Source organism: Schistocerca piceifrons, chromosome 1 (assembly GCF_021461385.2).
Source record: "Schistocerca piceifrons isolate TAMUIC-IGC-003096 chromosome 1, iqSchPice1.1, whole genome shotgun sequence".
In the NCBI taxonomy this organism is placed as follows: Eukaryota; Metazoa; Arthropoda; class Insecta; order Orthoptera; family Acrididae; genus Schistocerca; species Schistocerca piceifrons.
The window spans coordinates 818984348-819005556 of record NC_060138.1 but is presented as its reverse complement, the minus strand read 5'-3'; the positions used below and the strand labels follow the sequence as shown (position 1 = coordinate 819005556).

At 39.0% G+C, this 21209-nt stretch overlaps 1 protein-coding gene across 3 annotated transcripts in view; it reads left to right on the top strand.

Moving 5' to 3' along the window:
• Positions 1-3747: 3747 nt before the first annotated feature.
• The window catches only part of LOC124714271 (proteasomal ubiquitin receptor ADRM1-B), a 107273-nt gene continuing 89811 nt past the window's right edge, over positions 3748-21209 (top strand). For 2 of the 3 annotated variants that reach the window (XM_047243008.1, XM_047243007.1), the window contains exons 1-2: positions 3748-4043; positions 15808-15924. In XM_047243008.1, the coding sequence (XP_047098964.1) occupies positions 3840-4043; positions 15808-15924 (321 nt within the window). In that variant the 5' untranslated portion in view covers positions 3748-3839. The remainder of the gene's footprint in view (positions 4044-15807; positions 15925-21209) is intronic. The other variant, XM_047243009.1, reaches the window with a different exon arrangement.

Below are 21209 nucleotides of genomic sequence, written 5' to 3'. Positions count from 1 at the left end.
AAGACTAATGTTTGGCAATGTATATTATCCATGATAGATATGAATACTATGTAACTCTCGTATTGTCTTTGAGATTAAGAAATTATCACGGAACTGGCCTTATGCAACTTGGGGAAATAACTGAAAACCGAAAGGTATCTGGCTTTCTGCGGGTTTGAATCTCGCTTTAGCTACATAACCGTCTAGAAACTATACGCTGGTTAATATCTTACCCCCAGTTCCACGAAGGTACACTATGTAGAAAACTGTAGAAGGAATAAACTGGAGACTAGATGGTGGTGATGATTTCCTGAGAAGAAACTGAAAATATTGCTCAGTCCAAATACGGTGCGGCCCGAAGACTGGTTCACGGATAGAGAGAATGCTGGCTAAAGACATATCTGTAGATGATGCAGTTGTAATTTATTCATCCCAATGACAACGCATGATGGGTAATGGAAGCTTAGATGGTACCATCTAACGATTTTGAAGGCCACAGATGCTTCAGGCAGAAAACACAGCCAATGAACTAATCTGAAAACTATAATTATAAAATTTAACAAAAGAAAGTGCATGAATTATAACACTAGATCGAAATAGTGTACTTTCAAGTACACACGCAAAAGTTAAAGCACTATCACTGGGGGGGGGGGTACCATGATATTCCCGATTTGGTTCTTTGATTCTTAACGGAGCTCTGACCCTAATCGGCATTGTGTACGGTGCAGTTCCCCTCCACCGATTTACAGAATTAAAACGGGCGAAAAAACTTTTCTGTCACAACGAACCGTTTCTTTGTGTTAATTCTGGGGGCGTTAGAAAGCACAATAAAATCGGATATCTCATGGCTTACGAAGTAAAGGAATATTTTCTCGTTCAGATAACTGATGCGTCTGAGTTAACAATACGTCACAGGATGAACTTCAGACTGCGGTTAAGGGCGATTGGCTAGTTACGGGCGGGTTACTTCACGCCAGGAAACGCTGATGTTAACTTCCGACACTGCCGATGAGATATTACTATTGGTCCATCTTTAACTGTTTCACAGAAGTCTTCCGTTTCCGAAACCAATACTTTACCGTGTAATTATGAGTTAACAGACTACGGCTATAAGACGATACAGCGAACCCACGTATCGCTGTACACATTACAACTAAAAGTAATCTCTTTCATTTATCAACAATCGACGACGAAAATATATTTCTTCCTCGGTTGCCAGTAGATTCGATGAAATAGCCAAACGCGATGAATATCTACCCTTACGAATTGTATGTATTACATCACGAATTGCTGGCCTATTTCAGTTCTCAGTAATCTGGTTCTCCTAACGAGAGTCTTAGAAATCCTGGATCTAGCGTATGTGCTTGCGGCGAGGAAACCATTAACGACAGCTTTCCCACCGATACATCTTAAAATTCCATCGATGTTTCAATCGTAGGGTGTACACGACACTGCAACTCTTTTCTCAGTTAATGTCATCCAAGCCGAAAGTGATCACAATTTCAACGAGAATAGAAATGAAAGGCAAAGAAATTAACAATGATCTGATAGAACTGCGGTTACAAACCAAGTTCTCAATTAGGTCTAATTATTTATTGTAAAACTTTACGTAAGCATATCCCTTAAAAGAAATATTTAATGCCGGCTCCCCTGTCTCACTGGTTATACAATATAATGAGTATGATGCAAATAAAAGATTGTGTATGGCAAACCAGATAGGACTGTAGACCTGTCCCCAACTCTCAAAAAGCGTCCACGGGAATCACTACGTAACTTGTCTTTTTTTATACTTCGGTAAAGCGCAAAAGTCTGAATACGTCAGAGAGAGAGAGAGAGAGAGAGAGAGAGAGAGAGAGAGAGAGAGATGCCGAAACACCCTAATGAAGGGGAAGCGCTCTCAGGTGCCTAGTCTGTTAAGTACTAAACAATAAAAGATAAAATAAAGTCTAGCGTAAACAGAACCATGCCGATCCGTTCCGTTAACGCATTGTTTAACACAAAAATTTCGCCTAAAACCTGTAATTTAGAGTAACTTCCGATCGATGCATTTTTATAGCATGACCGAAAGTCAGTTGAAAAGCAATGTCGCAACATTTTAAAGTAATCGTAGATAAGCAACTAATTTCTATTCGCACTATTCTGTCAACATTGTCACGCTGGTTCACAGTTTATTCAGTTGTCTTGCGTGAAATAAACACACTAAGCAATGTTCAGCGCTACTGCTTATGCATCTACGTAATTACGTCTGGACTCAACAATACAATATTCCCAAATTTATTTTGTTCCCACAGTTTGAAAGTTTTACACAAGTTTTTTTTAACTCCTCTGAACATCTAAGCGCAAATACATTCATAGTGTACACAGTTGATAAGTACTGTTCGCGCCAGTTCATCGCGCCAATTGCTCCCTGGAACCAATTTCTTAATAGGTTAATTGTTGCCTCTGCTTTAATGAACTTAGATACTAGGAACAATCCGAACGTTTAATCTCTCGAGTGGTGATACAATTTGTATAAAGCAAAACAATAATATACATATGCAGTTTCCCCATTAAAAACTAAATAAGATATAAATTTCTAGCTAGCCGAATCTACAGTCCCAAAGAAACGTAAACAATGTAGTAGTGCTTCCTCTTTCGGGAAGGGAGGCAACTAAACATTCCACCAGTGGCTCATGCACCCACTGCCCTCCCCTCTCAGCACTGCTGCGATCAGTCGCAATCAACAGCCTGGTGCTCCGGCGGCTGAAAATCCTCCGAGGTGTTTTTAGTGCCGAACTGCACAAACGAACATGTCTTCTAAGATAACAGTCCATAGTACTTACGTTTTGCGGGGGACACTCCGTGGCCTTTCCTTCGCGGCATGTCACGGTTTGACGTAACGGGAGTCCGCAGGATGAAAGTTACGGTCCAAGGATACACCAACACAGCAAAAAAATTAGGTGAGGAAACCTCTGCTACCACCGGCAATCACAGAACATAACAATTAAAAAGTAAACGTTTTGAGAGGAACTACCACATATCAGAGATTCCAGCACAGGTGGGGGTTTCCCCACATTTTCGTGCACTTTGCATCTGTTTCTAAATTGTCGCACATGTGCGAAACGTTTTTCGCACTTTCAGGTACTCATTTCCACATTAGTATGCACATGTTCATCTTCTTGCACTCGTTGCATCGAGATCAAACATGAATAACAAACACCGATACACTCACTCCGCTTCGCTAGTCACTCCGACTCTAGTTTGGCTCTCTCATCGTCCTTCAGTCCCTCCCCACCGTTTGTGACGTCAGGGATTCAGGAACTTGACACCTTGTGCTCCCCGCGGCAACAGGCATTACGATCCCTCGCAAACGCCATCTTGCGACGTGATCATAAACCCGTTGCCACGAGTAACCTCCTCCTGCTCCAGCGTTGTGATATTGACTTGTCAGAGTACATACGAAGGAAAGCTACTTGAAAAGAAGCTGTTTAAGCAACAGCAAGTATGGAACGCAAACAATCATTAATTTCGCGTTCCTTGTTTTCATAGCATATTGAATCAATCCTTTTGTCATCTTTGGAATTATTGCTTAGAAAACGATTTTTGTCGTTATACCTCTGCGTTTGAATATGAAACATATTTTTGAGGACAACATTTTTACTTATCCAACTATATACAATCAATATACCCTAAATATTTCTGAACAATCACAGTATTATTTTAGCTGAAGATCGGGCATATTATCCTAGCGATTTTTATCTTATTAGGAAGTTCTTTGGAATGTTTAGTGACATCTGATTGGAAATTCTTTGTCACGAAAGTGTGTTGGGTTTGGAGACGTGAGGTTGCAGGTTTAGGAAATTTTCTTTTATAGGTGAAAAATGCCAGCCGGAGCTCCGTTATTTGGTAACATACAGTCACGCTCACAGAGCAAAAATCTTGTGGAATGTAAAGCAGGAAAAATGACTTTGAAAGGAAAAATGGTACACCCCGACAAGAGGAAAGGACTTCTATACGTTTATCAATCGGATGATTCGTTGATGCATTTTTGCTGGAAAGATCGACAGAGTGGTACTGTAGAGGATGTAAGTATATAAGTAGAGAATGGTAGTATTCCTAAGTTTTTCGAACATTCAATAGCCTTCACCTTTTTCTCCCCTATTTTTATATGTGAAAAATGTCATAAAATGCGTTTTTTAACAGCACGTTGAAAGTTTACCAAAATATGTTACTACTTCATTGTGCTATGACATATTGAAATAAGGACAGTGTTGCTTAGTGTTTTCTAACATCACATTTTTTGTTTGTTCATGTTTCGCTTATGGCAGTGCAAGAATTGAAGTCAGCTATACAGACAGGCCTATTCCTTTTCTAGTGGATCGGAAAGAAGGCTAGAGTTGATGACTGTGATGCCATTACGGCAGTAACAGTCCACATACCCAAAAAAGATCAGAAACAATATAGGAGATAATTCATGTTTTTTGGAAGTCACTAACCAACATCTTGTAAAAGACAAACTGAATATTCATTACAAATTCAACAAAATGTAGAAGAGTGGCAGTTAAAGATCAAATACATAATTAATTTCAGTCTAGCTAAATATGTTCCAAATAAAGTTAAAATACCACCTTAGCTTAGTGTGCAACTTCAGATACAAGTTTGTGAATCAACACATCTGGTATGCTTGGACTGTTAATGAGAATGAAAGGAATCTTTTAGAGAAAACCTAATATCACTCAAAAGGTGGTTTGTGGGTGAAGCCTTCGGTGTTTACCACAATCAGATCATTGTGAAATCCTGATGAGCTCTGGCCCTATGTGACATCTATGAATTGTCCAAAATCTTCCATAGTCTTTCATAGGTAAGTCTAGTGTTAAAACTTACAAGTGATGAATATCCCCACTGTTAAACTGTGCATCATAAAAGCTGTTCACTCAAAAGGTCATGCTACGGTGCCCACACAAAGTATGCTAAAATTAACACTCCTCTTATTAAAACATTATTCAGACTGTTCCAGGTAAGTAAGCAACCTAGTTGTGATGGAGTTTCTATGAAACTTCTGCATCGTATTTGTTGCACAGAGAGGCTGTTTTCTCGCTTATATTTATGAATAAATCTTGTACAACTTGTTCATTGTCGTATGTCAACAGTAGCATTCATGCCAGATGTCAACAGTAGCATTCATGCCAGATTAATGAAAAGGTTCAAGAATGAATGCACAGAATTACAAGCCAGAGATTAACATACTGTGAGTAGAGTTGTGCGAGGCCCTACTTTTGTGTGATGTTGGTATGTTGGCCAATGTGAAATAACATAGTAGTATCCAGAAGGAATATTAGTAATGGCTTTAGGCCATGGGACACAGACTTCTGTGCCTGAACTTTGTTCCACGGACTTCATCTGAATAGCAAATAATGTGGGCCTTATTTGCCATATTTCATATAGAGGCAATGAGTTGCAGAACTTAAGGTGTTGAAAATAGGTTTGTGACATTGGAAGACAAATTAAATATGATTAAGTGGGTTATAGCCAAGGTAGCTGAAGTGTTGTGTAAACAGAACATGTTTTACTTCACAGGAACAAAGCTCGGAGGAAATTTAGGTTTTGATATAGGTGGATGTCCTAAACAAGAAAATTAAAAAGAATAGTACAGGTATTGAAGAAATTTGATGGAATAGCAGGACTGAATAAAAATAAACAAGACACTCAGTGGAACGTTTCCAGTTGTATGCATCAGTATCTTCACGCTCTTATGAGAACTTGTAAGAATGGTAATACAGAAGCGTGCAGTTCCATCCATCTGCCTTGACCCATGACATCACCAATAGGGCGGAAATGACCTTTCTCAACGTCTCCACTACGGTGCCTATGACATCATTACATAAACGACAGCAAACACAAAAATACATATAAAACCAACACACATCTCTCTCCGAGAATATAATCAAACTAATGGGACCAGTGCGGGAAATTGGGGATTTTTGGGTGGGGACAAACTAAATATAAACACACACACACACACACACACCATGATTCCTAACCACACAAGAATAAAAACCAACTACTCCAAAATTTACAATCACACCGCAACTATCGATACCACAAAACCAAAACCTGAAACAACAAAAATTGGACTCTGACACTTTCCTTGACCTGTATAGGTCAACAGCAGCTCACGATACCAAAACACACAGCTACGATTACATTGGAATCGGACACTTCCCTTGACCTACATAGGTAAACAACATACCAAAACACACACAGCTACAATGACAAATTGGAATCTGTCACTTCCCATGGCCTATGCAGCTCAAATACAACTGACAATACCAAAAAAAATGAAATTGACTACTTTTCCGTAAGATACATAAATAAAACACAAGTGCTGGTACCAAAACATCAACCACCAACACATGCAGTAAATAACACCGACCCAACAACACATAAAAACCCCACCGAATGCCATAACAAGCGAACAATAGACCCAAAGAATGACAACTTACTGTAAAGATCCGACACTACACACTAACACCCATCTTGCATATGCCTCATTTCACTGTCTCCATCACAAGCCCAAAAAGTTGCAGAAACTTAATGACAGACAACATGTCGTCCCCAATTTCAGCCCACAGATGCACACTATTAAGCTTAGAAGTAATATGCATACCTAACAAAAGAAGCCACAAATTGAATTAAATGACCTACTGCGTGACAAACCAATAATATCAAACGACACTAAAATAACATAAACACAACGGAAACTTAATTCTTAACTCATTGAAACTAATTTCCATTCTATAACAGTCACGATTGATAAATACACACTTCAAGCACCGACACTCGGTACACCACCAGAGGACACCACCAACCACAACAAGACAGCATCTACTAACACAACACACTCATAAACTAAACGCCGCGCCATCGTGATGTCACACTCACAACACCCATACGTCACAGGTCAAAGCCAACGGGTGGGCCCGACGCCTCCCTTGACCTGCTGAATGACTGGAAATTTCACTGCAAGCTGACACAGGCTTTTATTTCAGACAAAGTATAAAATTAAGCAACTTATTCAGGGTAGGATACTAGATGTTAGAGATCATATGTTAATGTTCCTATTTTATTCATAATACGTTTTCCCAGAAAAAAATAGAAAATTGATATGGCAAGGGTGAAATGGAAATAAAAATGAAATTGACCCTGTTTTATCAAACAGAAAGGAAATTATACAAGTAAACAAGAAATCCACATCCACAGAGATAGTAATTGAAGCTGCTTGTGAGATTGTTTGGGGAAGGCTTAGTATCAGGGATGAGCATATAATAATGATTGAATCCTTCTATCACCAACCAGACTCATCTCTTGATGCAACAAAAAACTGTAGAGAGAATCTCAGTTCACTTTTACATAAGTTCTCCAGTCATACTATAATCGTCAGTAGAGATTTAAATCATCCAACAATTGATTTGGAAAACTACGATTCTGTTAGCAGTGGGCATGATATGACACCCTCTGAAACATTACTAAATACCTTCTCTGGAAACTATCTAGAACCAATAGTTAATAACCACACTCATGGTGAAATTATATTGTGTCTAATGACAACAAATAGACCTGACCTCATTGAGAATGTCCACATTGTATCTGGTATCAGTGACTGTCATGTGGTTGTGGCAACAGTAATTACCAAAGTACAGAGGGCAACTAAAACGAGCAGAAAGATGTTTATGTTCGGTAAACTAGATAAAATATCAGTAGTGTATATCTCAGTGGTGAACTGAAACTTTCAGCACGAGGCAGGAGCATGTAGAGGAACTCTAGCTCGAGTTTGAAAGAATAGTTGACCATGCACTGCATAGATATGTAGACAGTGGAGCAATTCATAACAGGAGGGAACCTCCATGGTATACTGTCACTGTAAAGAAACTTCTACAGAAACAGATGTTTTGCGTAATTGGTGTAAAGCAATGTGTGTAGCTATAGACACAGAGGAGCTGAAAGACACCTGTTTGGCTGTCATGAGAGCATTGCGTGATGCCTTCAATGACCACCACAGCAGGATGTTATCAAATCATATATCACAAAATTCAAAGAAATTCTGGTCTTATGTAAAGCCTGTTAGTGGCGTCAAAGTTAGCGTGCAGCTGTTAGCAAATGAGGCGGGAACTGAAATAGAGGGTAGCAAAGCAAAAGATGATACACTTACCTCTGTTTTTAAATGTTCCATTACAGAGGAAAACCCAGTTAAAATTACCTGTATTTAATCTTCATATCACTGAAAAGATGAATGAAATAAGTATTAGTGTTAGTGATGCTGAGACAGCTGAAATCTTTAACCCTCGATTGGTCGCATCAATTTTTGTTTCACCATTGGTCGCGAGGTTGACTTCGTCAACCTGCCATCGTTTTCATTAAAGATGTGAAAAGTTCTACTATAATATGCTTTCTACTGAAAAATAAGTTTATTTTGGTTTTTTAATTAATAGAAATACAAATTTTAATATTAAACCTTTATTATTTTTAAAGATAGTTGCAAAAGCTAATTAAAGAATCCTCGTTTTTATTTAACAGTACATTCCTCACACACAAGATAAAGTTAAATTACATTTGACCTGCATTTATTTCTCAGTACATGTTACTCATACAGCATTTATTGGATTATACTCTCTTGATTGAACATGACTTCATTGTTTCTATGTAAAAACAGTTTACTCATCCTGTTCCTCTATCTCATCCACAGTGCTACATGCACACTTTTCACAGACAACTGTGGAATGCGTCTTTCATACAAACATCTTACACTGACTACAACAAATTGTGGTGACATTGTTTTTTCTGCCGCACATAATGCAGCGACTCTTCTTTTAGTTTGGAGGTTCTTGCAATTTATAAGAAAATATTTTGAGATAATTTGGAAGCATCGAAATGTGGGATCTTGTAACTAAATGATCTTACATAAGTTGTTGGAACAACTGTTTCAAAAATAGCCTCCCTAGTTTTTTGGGTTTTCTGCGTTTCAGGGAAACAGCATTTGGGCATTGATACCAGTGATGTTTAGTAAAGCTAACCTTACAACCATCACACACCTCCTTGTTACTCGTGCAACAGAATATTTACTCCACATTTGATTGACTGTGTCAATCCCTGCTTTTGTCATGTTGTAGTCCATGATAATGTGTGGTTTATTGGTATTTTCATCAACTGTGTGTTCACTCTTCATGGTGCTAAACAGAAAGACACATTTGTTTCTTTTAGGGACATATGACACCAGTGTGATATCTTTCTGGTATCTAAACAGTGAAGACCCAATGTTCCTGGATTGCAGAGGTAGGAATTGCTGTGGGATTTTTGTTTTATTTTTCTTCAGAGCTCCAAAGCATATGACGTTTCTCTGCAAAAGTGACTGCCAGTGGATAACTGGTATATCAATTATCAAAATAATATTCCGATTTGATCCCAGCAGAGGTTCTGCCAGACGACTTACAGTATCGTATGGTTTATTTGACGCTGCGTAAGGGCCATCTGGTTGCGTTCCGCAGTACAGTTCAACAGATGCTGTATAGCATGTTTTGGCATCACAAATAGCAAAGAATTTGAAGCTGTACTTTGCTGGTGTGTTCAGTATGTACTGAACAAATGGACATCTCCCTCTAAAGGTGTCAGAATCTCGTCTATGGTTACAAACTCTCCCAAACTATAGCTTTCCTTACAGTTGGTGACAAATTTATCTAAATATGACTTGATTGCTGCTAATTTGTCTTTTTCGCATCTTTGTGTTGTCAATTTGGCATCAAATCTCGTGCTTTTGAGGAGAAATGACAACCATCTGTATGACATGCAAGCTCTAAGGATCTTCATACCAGTGCCATCTTTACTCCAAAGTTCTTGAACATTTGTTTCATTTCTGCCCTTCAGGCCAGTCAATATAAGCATTCCGATGAGAGTATATATCTCTTTCCTAGAAGTTTTCTTCATATCTCTCTCTAGAATAGATGTTCTCTGATACTAAGTTTCTGATATGCAAATTGGTGTATTTCACAAGTGATTCAATCATATCTGCACTAAAAATCTTATTGAATGCTTTCACTTCTTATCCCTAGCAGACCTCTTCAGACAAGGTAGAATTTTTACTATATTTTTTGAGGGCATTTTTGGCATTTTGGCTCTTACATGTTCCTTAGACCTCTTAATTTTGCCATCTTTACCAACAAAATACTCTCACATAAAATCAAAATTATCATCACGATCTTCTTCATCTTCATGACGTTGCATTTCCTCTTCAGTATGTGTGTGCCCTCCTCCCTCTAAAGGAACTACTTCTATTTCTGATTCACTGTTGTGATCACTAACTACTATTTGTTCTTCTTCGTCAGACCAGTCAGGTTCGGAACACTTACTGTCGTCCGAATCTTCATTTAGAAGCCTTTAAATCTCCTCCTCTGATAACCCTTTTTTTGAAAAAGTGCCTAAAAGTGCAAATAAAATTAAAACATAGTTGCTAGTGAAAGATTGTAATCCAAAATAAAGACTGTATTCACAATAACCATATAAAAATACTTACATTGCACATTGCGTGGTTGACTCTATACACCAAACAGAACATGGACTAAAATAAGCTGCAGTTGTTGTCAATGTGCGAGTGCTACAAGCGCAGCAAAAATGGAAGTGACCGACAGAGATCCAGCTTGAAGATAGATGGAACTGCCAGCACTGCAACAATGGTATTTTGAATTCAGAGCAAAGAAACAAACTGTGGTTTACTCAGTCACCAATGCGACCCCTCGAGTGTTAAAGTTAAACAAAGATCAAAGGCCCAATGGAATCCCTGTCAGTTTCTATATTGAATTTGAGGCTGAGTTAGATCTTATCGTAGAGCCCTGGAACAAAAATCTGTGCACAGTTCTTGGAAAAAGGCACAGGTTACACGAGTCTACAAGAAGGGTAGTAGAACCGATCCACAAAACTACCATCCAATATCCTTGACATAGATTCATCTTAGAACATATTGTGTGCTCAAACATAATGAGATATCTTGAACAGAATGACCTTCATGCCAACCAGCATGGATTCCAAAAACATTGATCGTGTGAAATGTAACTCACACTTTTCTCACGTGATATACATAAAACTTTGGATCAAGACAGTCAGGCGCAAGCGGTATTTCTTGATATTTGAAATGAGTTTCAGTGCCACACCTGCACTTATTGTCAAAGGTATGATCATATGTGGTATAAAATGAAGTTTTGACTCAATTGGGGACATTTTGGTAGGGAGGATGCAGCATGTTATGTAGGATGGAGGGTCATCATCAGATGTAGAAGTAACTTTGGATGTGCCCCAGGGAAACATATTGGCACCCATACTGCTCCTGTTGTATATCAATGACCTTGCAGACAATATTGATAGTAACCTCAGACTTTTTGCAGATGATGCAGTTACCGGTAATGAAGTAATATCTGAAAGAATCTGCATAAATATTCAGTCATATCTTGATAAGATTTCAGAGTAGTGCAAAGATTGGCAACTTGCTTTAAATGTTCAGAAATGTAAAATCACACATTTCTCTAAACGAAAGAGCATAGTATCCTATAACTAATATATCACTGTTGCAACTGGCCAACTTGGTGTAACGCTTTGCGGGGATATGAAACAATCACATAGGCTCTGTTTTGTTTAAATCAGATGACAGACTGTGATTTATTGGTAGAATACTGGTGAAGTCTAATCAGTCTACAAAGGTCATTGCTTGCAAATCTTACGTACGACTGGTCCTAAGATATTAAAAAAAGCGTGTGGACCCGTACAAAATACGACTACATCTACATCCATACTCCGCAAGCCACTCGACGGTGTGTGGCGGAGGCTACTTTGAGTGCTCCTATCGGTTTTCCCTTCTATTCCAGTCTTGTATTGTTCGTGGAAAGAAAGTTGTCGGTATGCCTCTGTATGCCTCTGTGTGAGCTCTAATCTCTCTGATTTTATCCCCATGGTCTCTTCGCGAGACATACATAGGAGGGAGCAATATACTGCTCGACTCCTTGGTGGAGGTATGTTCTCGAACTTCAACAAAAGCCCGTACCAAGCTACTGAGCGTCTCTCCTGCAGAGTCTTCCACTGGAATTTATCTATCATCTCTGTAACGCTTTTGCGGTTACTAAATGATCCTGTAACGAAGCGCGCTGCTCTCCGTTGGATCTTCTCTATTTCTTCTATCAACCCTATCTGGTACGGATCCCACACTGGTGAGCAATATTCAAGCAGTGGGCGAACAAGTGTACTGTAACCTATTTCCTTTGTTTTCGGATTGCATTTCCTTAGGATTCTTCCAGTGAATCTGTCTGGCATCTGCTTTATCGACGATCAACTTTATATGGTCATTCCATTTTAAATCACTCCTAATGCGTACTCCCGGATAATTTATGGAATTAACTGCTTCTAGTTGCTGACCTGCTATATTGTAGCTAAATGATAAAGGATCTTTCTTTCTACGTATTTGTAGAACTTGACATTTGTCTACATTGAGATTTAATTGCCATTCCCTGCACCATGCGTCAATTCGTTGCAGATCCTCCTGCATTTCAGTACAATTTTCCATTGTTACAACCTCTCAATATACTACAGAATCATCCGCAAAAGGCGTCAGTGAACTTCTGATGTTATCCATAAGGTCATTTATATATATTGTGAATAGCAACGGTCCTACGACACTCCCCTGCGGCACACCTGAAATCGCTCTTACTTCAGAAGACTTCTCTCCGTTGAGAATGACATGCTGTGTTCTGTTATCTAGGAACTCTTCATTCCAATCACACAATTGTTGGTCTGATAGTCCATATGCTCGTACTTTGTTCATTAAACGACTGTGGGGAACTGTATTGAATGCCTTGTGGAAGTCAAGAAACACGGTATCTATCTGGGAACCCGTGTTTATGGCCCCCTGATTCTTGTGGACGAATAGCATGAGCTGGGTTTCACACGATCGTCTTTTTCGAAACCCATGCTGATTCTTACAGAGTAGATTTCTAGTCTCCAGAAAAGTCATTATACTCGAACATAATACGTGTTCCAAAATTTTGCAACTGATCGACGTTAGAGATACAGGCCTATAGTTCTGCACATCTGTTCTACGTCCCTTCTTGAAAACACGGATGACCTGTGCCCTTTTCCAATCCTTTGGAACACTATGCTCTTCTAGAGACCTACAGTACACCGCTGCAAGAAGGGGGGCAAGTTCCTTTGTGTACTGTGTGTAAAATCGAACTGGTATCCCATCAGGTCTAGCGGCCTTTCCTCTTTTGAGCGATTTTAATTGTTTTTCTATCCCTCTGTCATCTATTTCGATATCTACCATTGTGTCATTTGTGACAATGTAGAGAAAGAACTACAGTGCAGTCTTCCTCTGTGAAACCGCTTTGGAAAAAGACATTTAGTATTTCGGCCTTTGGTCTGTCATCCTCTGTTCCAGTACTATTTTGGTCACAGAGTGTCTGGACATTTTGTTTTGATCCACCTACCGCTTTGACTTAAGACCAAAATTTCTTAGGATTTTCTGCCAAGTCAGTACATAGAACTTTACTTTCGAACTCATTGAACGCCTCTCGCCTAGCCCTCCTCACACTACATTTCGCTTCACGTAATTTTTGTTTGTCTGCAAGGCTTTGGCTATGTTTATGTTTGCTGTGAAGTTCCCTTTGCTTCTGCAGCAGTTTTCTAACTCGGTTGTTGTACCACGGTGGCTCTTTTCCATCTCTTATGATCTTGCTTGGCACATACTCATCTAATGCATGTTGTACGATGGTTTTGAACTTTGTCCACTGATCCTCAACACTATCTGTACTTGAAGCAAAACTTTTGTGTTGAGCCGTCAAGTACTCTGAAATATGCTTTTTGTTACTTTTGCTAAACAGAAAAATCTTCCTACCTTTTTTAATATTTCTATTTATGGCTGAAATCATCAATGCAGTAACTGCTTTATGATTGCTGATTCCCTGCTATTGAATGTATATCAAGAAGGGCACCACGAATGGCCACAGGTTTGATCTGTGCGAGGGTGTCAGAGATAGTGAAGGAACTGAGCTGGAAGACCCTTGAAGATAGACATAAACTATCCCAAGAAAGTCTACTAATGAGTTTTCAAGAATTGTCTTTAAAGGATAACTCTAGGAATAGACAACAATCCCCTCTGTGTCGCTCACGGAAGGATCATGAGGATAAGCTTAGAACAATTACTGCACGCATAAAGTAGAGAGATTCAATCAATCATTCTTCCCGCATTCTGTATTTGAATGGAACAGGAAGAAACCCAAATAACTGGTACAATGGGATGCACCAGTTACCGAGAACCTCATGGTAGGTTGCAGAGTATAGATGTAGTGTGTAAAATGTGTTTGGAATTTATGAGTAATAATACTCTTAAAGTCCAAAGCAAAAATACAGAAAGCTAGAAATAGACTGAAATCATTAAGCAGAAAACCAGATGTGGAGGTTGACAAATTCTTTTCAGAGTAAGATGATGTACCAGATCATACATAGCAACATTAATTTCTGCAACTAGTATCTAAAAGAGACAAATTTAACAGCTGTTCAGTCTTCAATAGCCAGTTAGTGGTATTGGAGAAATTAGGATTTATCATATTTTTAACATGAAACTGATTGCTGCCTTACGTCAAAGTATGCATTGTTTGGAACTATTGTCAGATTGACGAGTTGCTCCAGATTGACACTGCCAATAGAATCTACTTGCAAAAGCAGAATAGTTGAGAAAAGTTTAATGTAAAATAGATACTAATCACACTTTGTGTTTATGTGGTTGGACTGACACCATCTGGAAGGCTAAAGGCATGGCATGTAAGTATTATTCACCAATTGATTACAGTAACATTTATGTTGTTGTTCATTGCAGAGCCTTGAAAGAAAGGCGCACGTCAAAAATTGAATGGATTTATAAAACTTAGAATTGAGGTATGTGTTATTAAATAACAACTTGATGCCACGAGTTTAATGGCAAAATATGCACACTGAAAAATTACAGCAGCAACAGCAACAAAAAGGAAATCTCAAAAGAATGTGGTCATAAAAACTTTCTTAAAATTCAATTTAAATCATCAGTTGTTCAAAATGCCCACTTTCTACTGCAGTAAACATTTGCTGTTGCTAGTGAAATGTTTATGGAAGAGAGATTCCGTTGATATCATTGCACATGCTGCAACTTTATGCTGGTTTAAATCTTAGATCATTGGAACTTACACATGTTTACTTCTTTGAATCGACACCAGAGAAAACTGCCCAGTGGCATAAAATCGAGCAGATGTCCAGACCAACTTATAATGCTTTAATATACCCTATCCAGCAACCAGGAAACAGCTGAGGGAGCACTTTTCTAACCACAAGCAAGATGTGGCCAGACACTCATGATACACACATGTATTTGAAGTGATACTTCCTTTAGGAGAGGTGGTAGCACTTTGGTAAGAAGTTTTGTATAACAGATAAGTTTTTTTTTTTTCCATTGAAGTAAGGACCAATCATGCAGTCTCCAGTAAACCGATACCAAATGTTCATACTTCATTGCCTCTGGTCTTCAACTTGGCATTACCCAGTGCAGATTTTCAGCAGCGCAGTAGCACATATTTCTTACTCAGCTTTTCATTATTTACAGAACTATCTTAATTGGTAAAGAGAATTCTGAGAACAGCTAGCCTGTTGTCCTAATGTCACATGATACTAATGTATCTGTAAATGTGTAAAATTACCTACATTAATTTATTGATTTATGCAACAGTAGTTATTTCATATATATGTCATATCATAAAAAATGTTCACTATATTAGTGACAATCTTTTCCAGGATTTAATTATTTTCCCTGATGACTGTGAATTTAAACGCGTAACTCAATGCACAACGGGTCGTGTTTATGTACTAAAATTCAAATCTTCCAACCGAAAATTCTTCTTTTGGATTCAGGTAAGTGTCTTTATTTCATGTTAAGAAACTTAAGATAGCCTAGTTATTTAGATAGTTATTTGTAAATGCCCAGATGAACAATTAATGCAAACATTGTAACTTTAAAGTTTTTAAAAATATCCTTTATTAAACAAACAATTTAAATAGTATTTTTTTCACTACCATGAGCCGTTCATGTGCTGAAGTGGTAGGAGACTCAGCTATCCATATTTTCTCTTGATTTGCTCTCATTTACTATTCTGTATCTTCTTCGTCTGATCTTCCACGTTGCATAATATAAAACTTAGAAAGCTAATACATTAGGAGACAGAATTGCTGCCGTGTAATTACTTTCAGGTGGCAAAATGTATTGCACTAGCTATGAGCACATAAGTGCCACACTGTTCTAGTTTCTTCTGCAGGATGGCGAGAAGGAAGGATGAGCTGTCTGTGAATTGTTATTGCTGCGGTCTTTTTATGCCAGTAGGTTGATGGTTCACGAATGTTTTTTATGTCTTTCCACTTTTCACTGCTTGAGGTTTTCAGAGCATCGTACTATAAAATTTGTCTCTCAACCATCTGCCTAATGATCATTCAAGGTTGATGGACATGTCTGTTTGGCTAAATTTATTTGAAGGTGCACAGTTTGTTTGTTATCTTGCTTTTCCGTGTCACCGTGAATCATCTTCCTTGTGTATTTGAACACTTCTGTCTTCACCTTGTGAATTCATAAAACTTGTCAGGTTATTCCAATAACTGAGGAAAGAGTGTGTAGTTCTCACCATGTACCTTTAGAGGCAGATGTAGCCCATTCACATGCATTTGGCATCATTTTAACAGTGTGGCCATCTTGATCCTGCCAAAAACTGATAGATCGGAAACACTATGACCAAGCTATCAGCAGATGTTATTCAGTAGCATTTGGCAACAGAATCTAGCAATTGTTTGTCAAACTGTGAGCGCAGCCTCTGTCTTCCCCAAGGAAGGAACTCTTAGGTGTGAAAGCTGGGATGGTGTGTCATTTAATTTTCATGTGTGTGTGTGTCAGCAGTACTACAGGTTTTTCCTCCTAAATGTAAATACAGGCCAACAATTGCCTCATACATTACCAATATAATACAAAACTGTAAATCAGTAAGCCATGAGTAACATTGTTTCAAAGTAAAATTTTTGTATCGAAGATGTTACTAGGTGCTGTCACTTATCTTACATTTAGATTTATGATTTCTGGTTAACATGACTACTGTCAGAGCCAGGAAAAAATCCTTGAAAGCATTGGCATACACACATTTAAACATATAGTTTCGTTACCTGCTTTCCTGTACATGTTGCACATTTCTGCATATACCTGTTACTGTCCCACAACACAGTAACTGAATTTAACAGTAATTTTCCTTGTGATGCACAACACTTCTCTTTCAGTTTGATAAGCATCTCTTCAACACTCTTGTACGTACAAAACAAAGTGGCCATAAAAGGTGCTGCTCTTTTTCTTCTGTGCTCTTTTTCTTCTGTACCTTTTTTGTAGTCCAACCAGACAAGGGTCCCAGGTGGATGAACTATTTTCGTAGAATGTATTATATGGTTGTACCTCTGTATGTTACTCCAGACCATTACTCTTAGATAGTTTAAAGTTGGCCCTGTTTTCAGTGATTTCTTGTCAATAGTGCAATCAAACCATAATGGATCCCCCCTTCTATTTATGTGTAATATTTTCTACCAGACCTTGAGCCAGTTATTAGATATTGTGGGGATTTTCCTGCATTTTGATAGTTTTCTGACTCCTATAGACAATAGCATTTCTACAAACAGTATTGTGGGAACTCCAGACATGATTCAGTACATAATTTATGTATATTGTAAACATCCCTTGAACACTCCCACTAGATACTCCCAAAGTTACTTTTGCATCTGTATTTTGTCTTGTTAATAAAGTCATGCTGAGCTCTATATGTGGCAGACCTGAATCCAGTCCTAAACTCTGGTCTGATGCTCAGTAAGCTCTTGTTTTGTTCACAAAGTGACAGTGCAGAAGTGTTGTGGTAGCTTTCCAGAAGTCAAGAAATACACGTCAACCTGACCAGTGATTTCTGTTGCACTATACACAAAAAACAAAAAGTTCAGAAAACTTTAAAATTTTCAGCCATAATGCTCAAATTGTCAGTAACAACAACAACAACAATAATGTCCTAATTTTAGCTGTATGGTATAGTTTGCTTACATGTAATATTCGGAGCAAACATCCTTCACTTAGTCTATTTAATTACAGAAAAGCCTTCTTCTAAGCACAAAGATTGACTGCATGTACAGCCGTGGACAAAACGAGCATGACCCCTCGCCTTTTCGTTATGCTGATCCGCACAGCTTTAAAGTTTGCTACACAGCATAACAGGCAAGGCGATGAAGTGCTACCAACATACTATGCACAGGTGTGAAATTGAAAAACTACCTGAACTTTGTCAGACTGTTAGCAATCATGTGTAAGACTATATTAATGCTGATTGGTGTGTTAAACACAACTCGTAAATGTAAGATATAAATGAAAGAAGAAACGCTAACTAGTATCAACTGTACTAATAAAAATGAATTTCAGCTTATCGAGATTACATAACTGTTTTAGTTAGACAAAGTACCCCAGATGGTTATGAATTAGCAAAATATTATGCGCATTCAGCCACAAAACGGTCTGCGTCAAAGTTCAGACCAATCATACTGGATTACCGTTGCTGACAAACCATGAAAGTGTGCTGATTTAGCAATGCGTGAAGATTCATAACGAAATTCAATTAAAAATCATTCAGTGCCACACTTAAGTCAATTCATTTATTCACAGAAGTGGAAAAAGTAGGCACTAACAAGTATGAAATACTAAAAGATTTTCATATTTGCATCCAAGGGCATTGGTGCACAATAAAGGTAGCAGTAAAACGTATTGGAGGTGCGAGAATTTCTTACAATTGCTATACTGATAGTCTATCTGCCTCCATCGAGATTAGAACCGAAAACAAACCAGACCTCCCTAGCAGTAGCAAACACCTTTCACTACACTAGCAGACAACCCAGGCAAACAGCCCTCTGTTATTACCCCACACATGAATAAGCCGGCAATTTTGCAATTAAAATGGCAAAATGATCTGCAGTTTCTGTTGCATAGAGCTTTCTGGACTCAAAAACAGGAATTTTCTACCTTCATGTCACAGCTTATGTGACAGTCATTCGGGATGTTTATCGAAATAACAAAATATTGTTATCAGCGAGTAAATTTAGTAGGATAATTCTGTTCCACTCCAGGAAATAAACGGCGACATACCTGCCAAACATATTCTACAATGTCTCGAATTCTCTATTAGCCTCGCCACAGCCAGAAAACGTTCATTAGCTGAAGTGTTTCTTAAGCTAGCTAGCAATGGGAATGTTCACACTTCTAAAACGCGTTGGCATTAATACTGGGATCTGAATTATCAAGTGTATAGGCAAATGGATTTTATTTGCATTCCTGTAAACGTGATTTGGATCGAAAGCGTAGCTATGATTAATATATTGTTGTATCGACTGCAAATAAAACATTACGAATAAAGAGTGGGGGAGTTATTTATGCGGCCCTCATCTTCAGTAAGTGTTGCAGCTATTTTCGTTTTTAGGATTTCATCACATAAATTGGTAAAAATGGAACCCTACTAGTCTCACTTTTGACTGTCTATCTGTGTACCCAACCCTTAAAACCCGTTTACCTCGAGTACAGGTAGACCTAATAAGCGGAAATTTATCGCACTTCCTGCAGTATACGGTCTCTTGGTGGTGTAAAAAATTCATTTTTATTAGAACTTCTTTCATTTACATCTTATATTTATGTGTTGTATAATACAGTAATCAGCATTAATATAGTCTTACACGTGACTGAAAACAGTCTGGCACAGATTGGATAGTTTTTCAATTTGACACCTGCATAGTTTGTTGGTAGCACTTCGTCGCCTTGCCTTGTATGCTGTGTGGCTGACTCTAAAGCTGTGCGTATCAGCATAACGAAAAGGCGAGGGGTCTTGCTCGTTTTGTCCACGACTGTACAGTACTGATGTTTGGTTTTCCTATCTTTGGATCTAGGGCATATCATGCACCTGATGTGACTTACCAAATGAAAGTGCTGGCAGGTCGACAGACACACAAACATACAGACAAAATTCAAGCTTTCGCAACAAACTGTTGCCTCATCGGGAAAGAGGGAAGGAGAGGGAAAGACGAGAGGATGTGGGTTTTAAGGGAGAGGGTAAGAAGTCATTCCAATCCCGGGAGCGGAAAGACTTACCTTAGGGGGAAAAAAGGACGGGTATACACTCGCGCACACACACATATCCATCCACACATATACAGACACAAGCAGACATATTTAAAGACAAAGAGTTTAGGCAGAGATGTCGGTCGAGGCAGAAGTGCAGAGGCAAAGATGTTGCTGAATGACAGGTGAGGTATGAGTGGTGGCAACTTGAAATTAGCGGAGATTGAAGCCTGGTGGATAACGGAAAGAGAGGATATATTGAAGAGCAAGTTCCCATCTCCGGAGTTCGGATAGGTTGGTGTTAGTGGGAAGTATCCAGATAACCTGGACGGTGTAACAGTGTGCCAAGATGTGCTGGCCGTGCACCAAGGCATGTTTAGCCACAGGGTGATCCTCATTACCAACAAACACTGTCTGCCTGTGTCCATTCATGTGAATGGACAGTTTGTTGCTGGTCATTCCCACATAGAATGCATCACAGTGTAGGCAGGTCAGTTGGTAGATCACGTGGGTGCTTTCACACGTGGCTCTGCCTTTGATCGTGTACACCTTCCGGGTTACAGGACTGGAGTAGGTGGTGGTGGGAGGGTGCATGGGACAGGTTTTACACCGGGGGCGGTTACAAGGGTAGGAGCCAGAGGGTAGGGAAGGTGGTTTGGGGATTTCGTAGGGATGAACTAAGAGGTTACGAAGGTGTGGTGGACGGCGGAAAGACACTCTTGGTGGAGTGGGGAGGATTTCATGAAGGATGGATCTCATTTCAGGGCAGGATTTGAGGAAGTCGTATCCCTGCTGGAGAGCCACATTCAGAATCTGATCCAGTCCCGGAAAGTATCCTGTCACAAGTGGGGCACTTTTGTGGTTCTTCTGTGGGAGGTTCTGGGTTTGAGAGGATGAGGAAGTGGCTCCGGTTATTTGCTTCTGTACCAGGTCGGGAGGGTAGTTGCGGGATGCGAAAGCTGTTTTCAGGTTGTTGGTGTAATGGTTCAGGGATTCCGGACTGGAGCAGATTCGTTTGCCACGAAGACCTAGG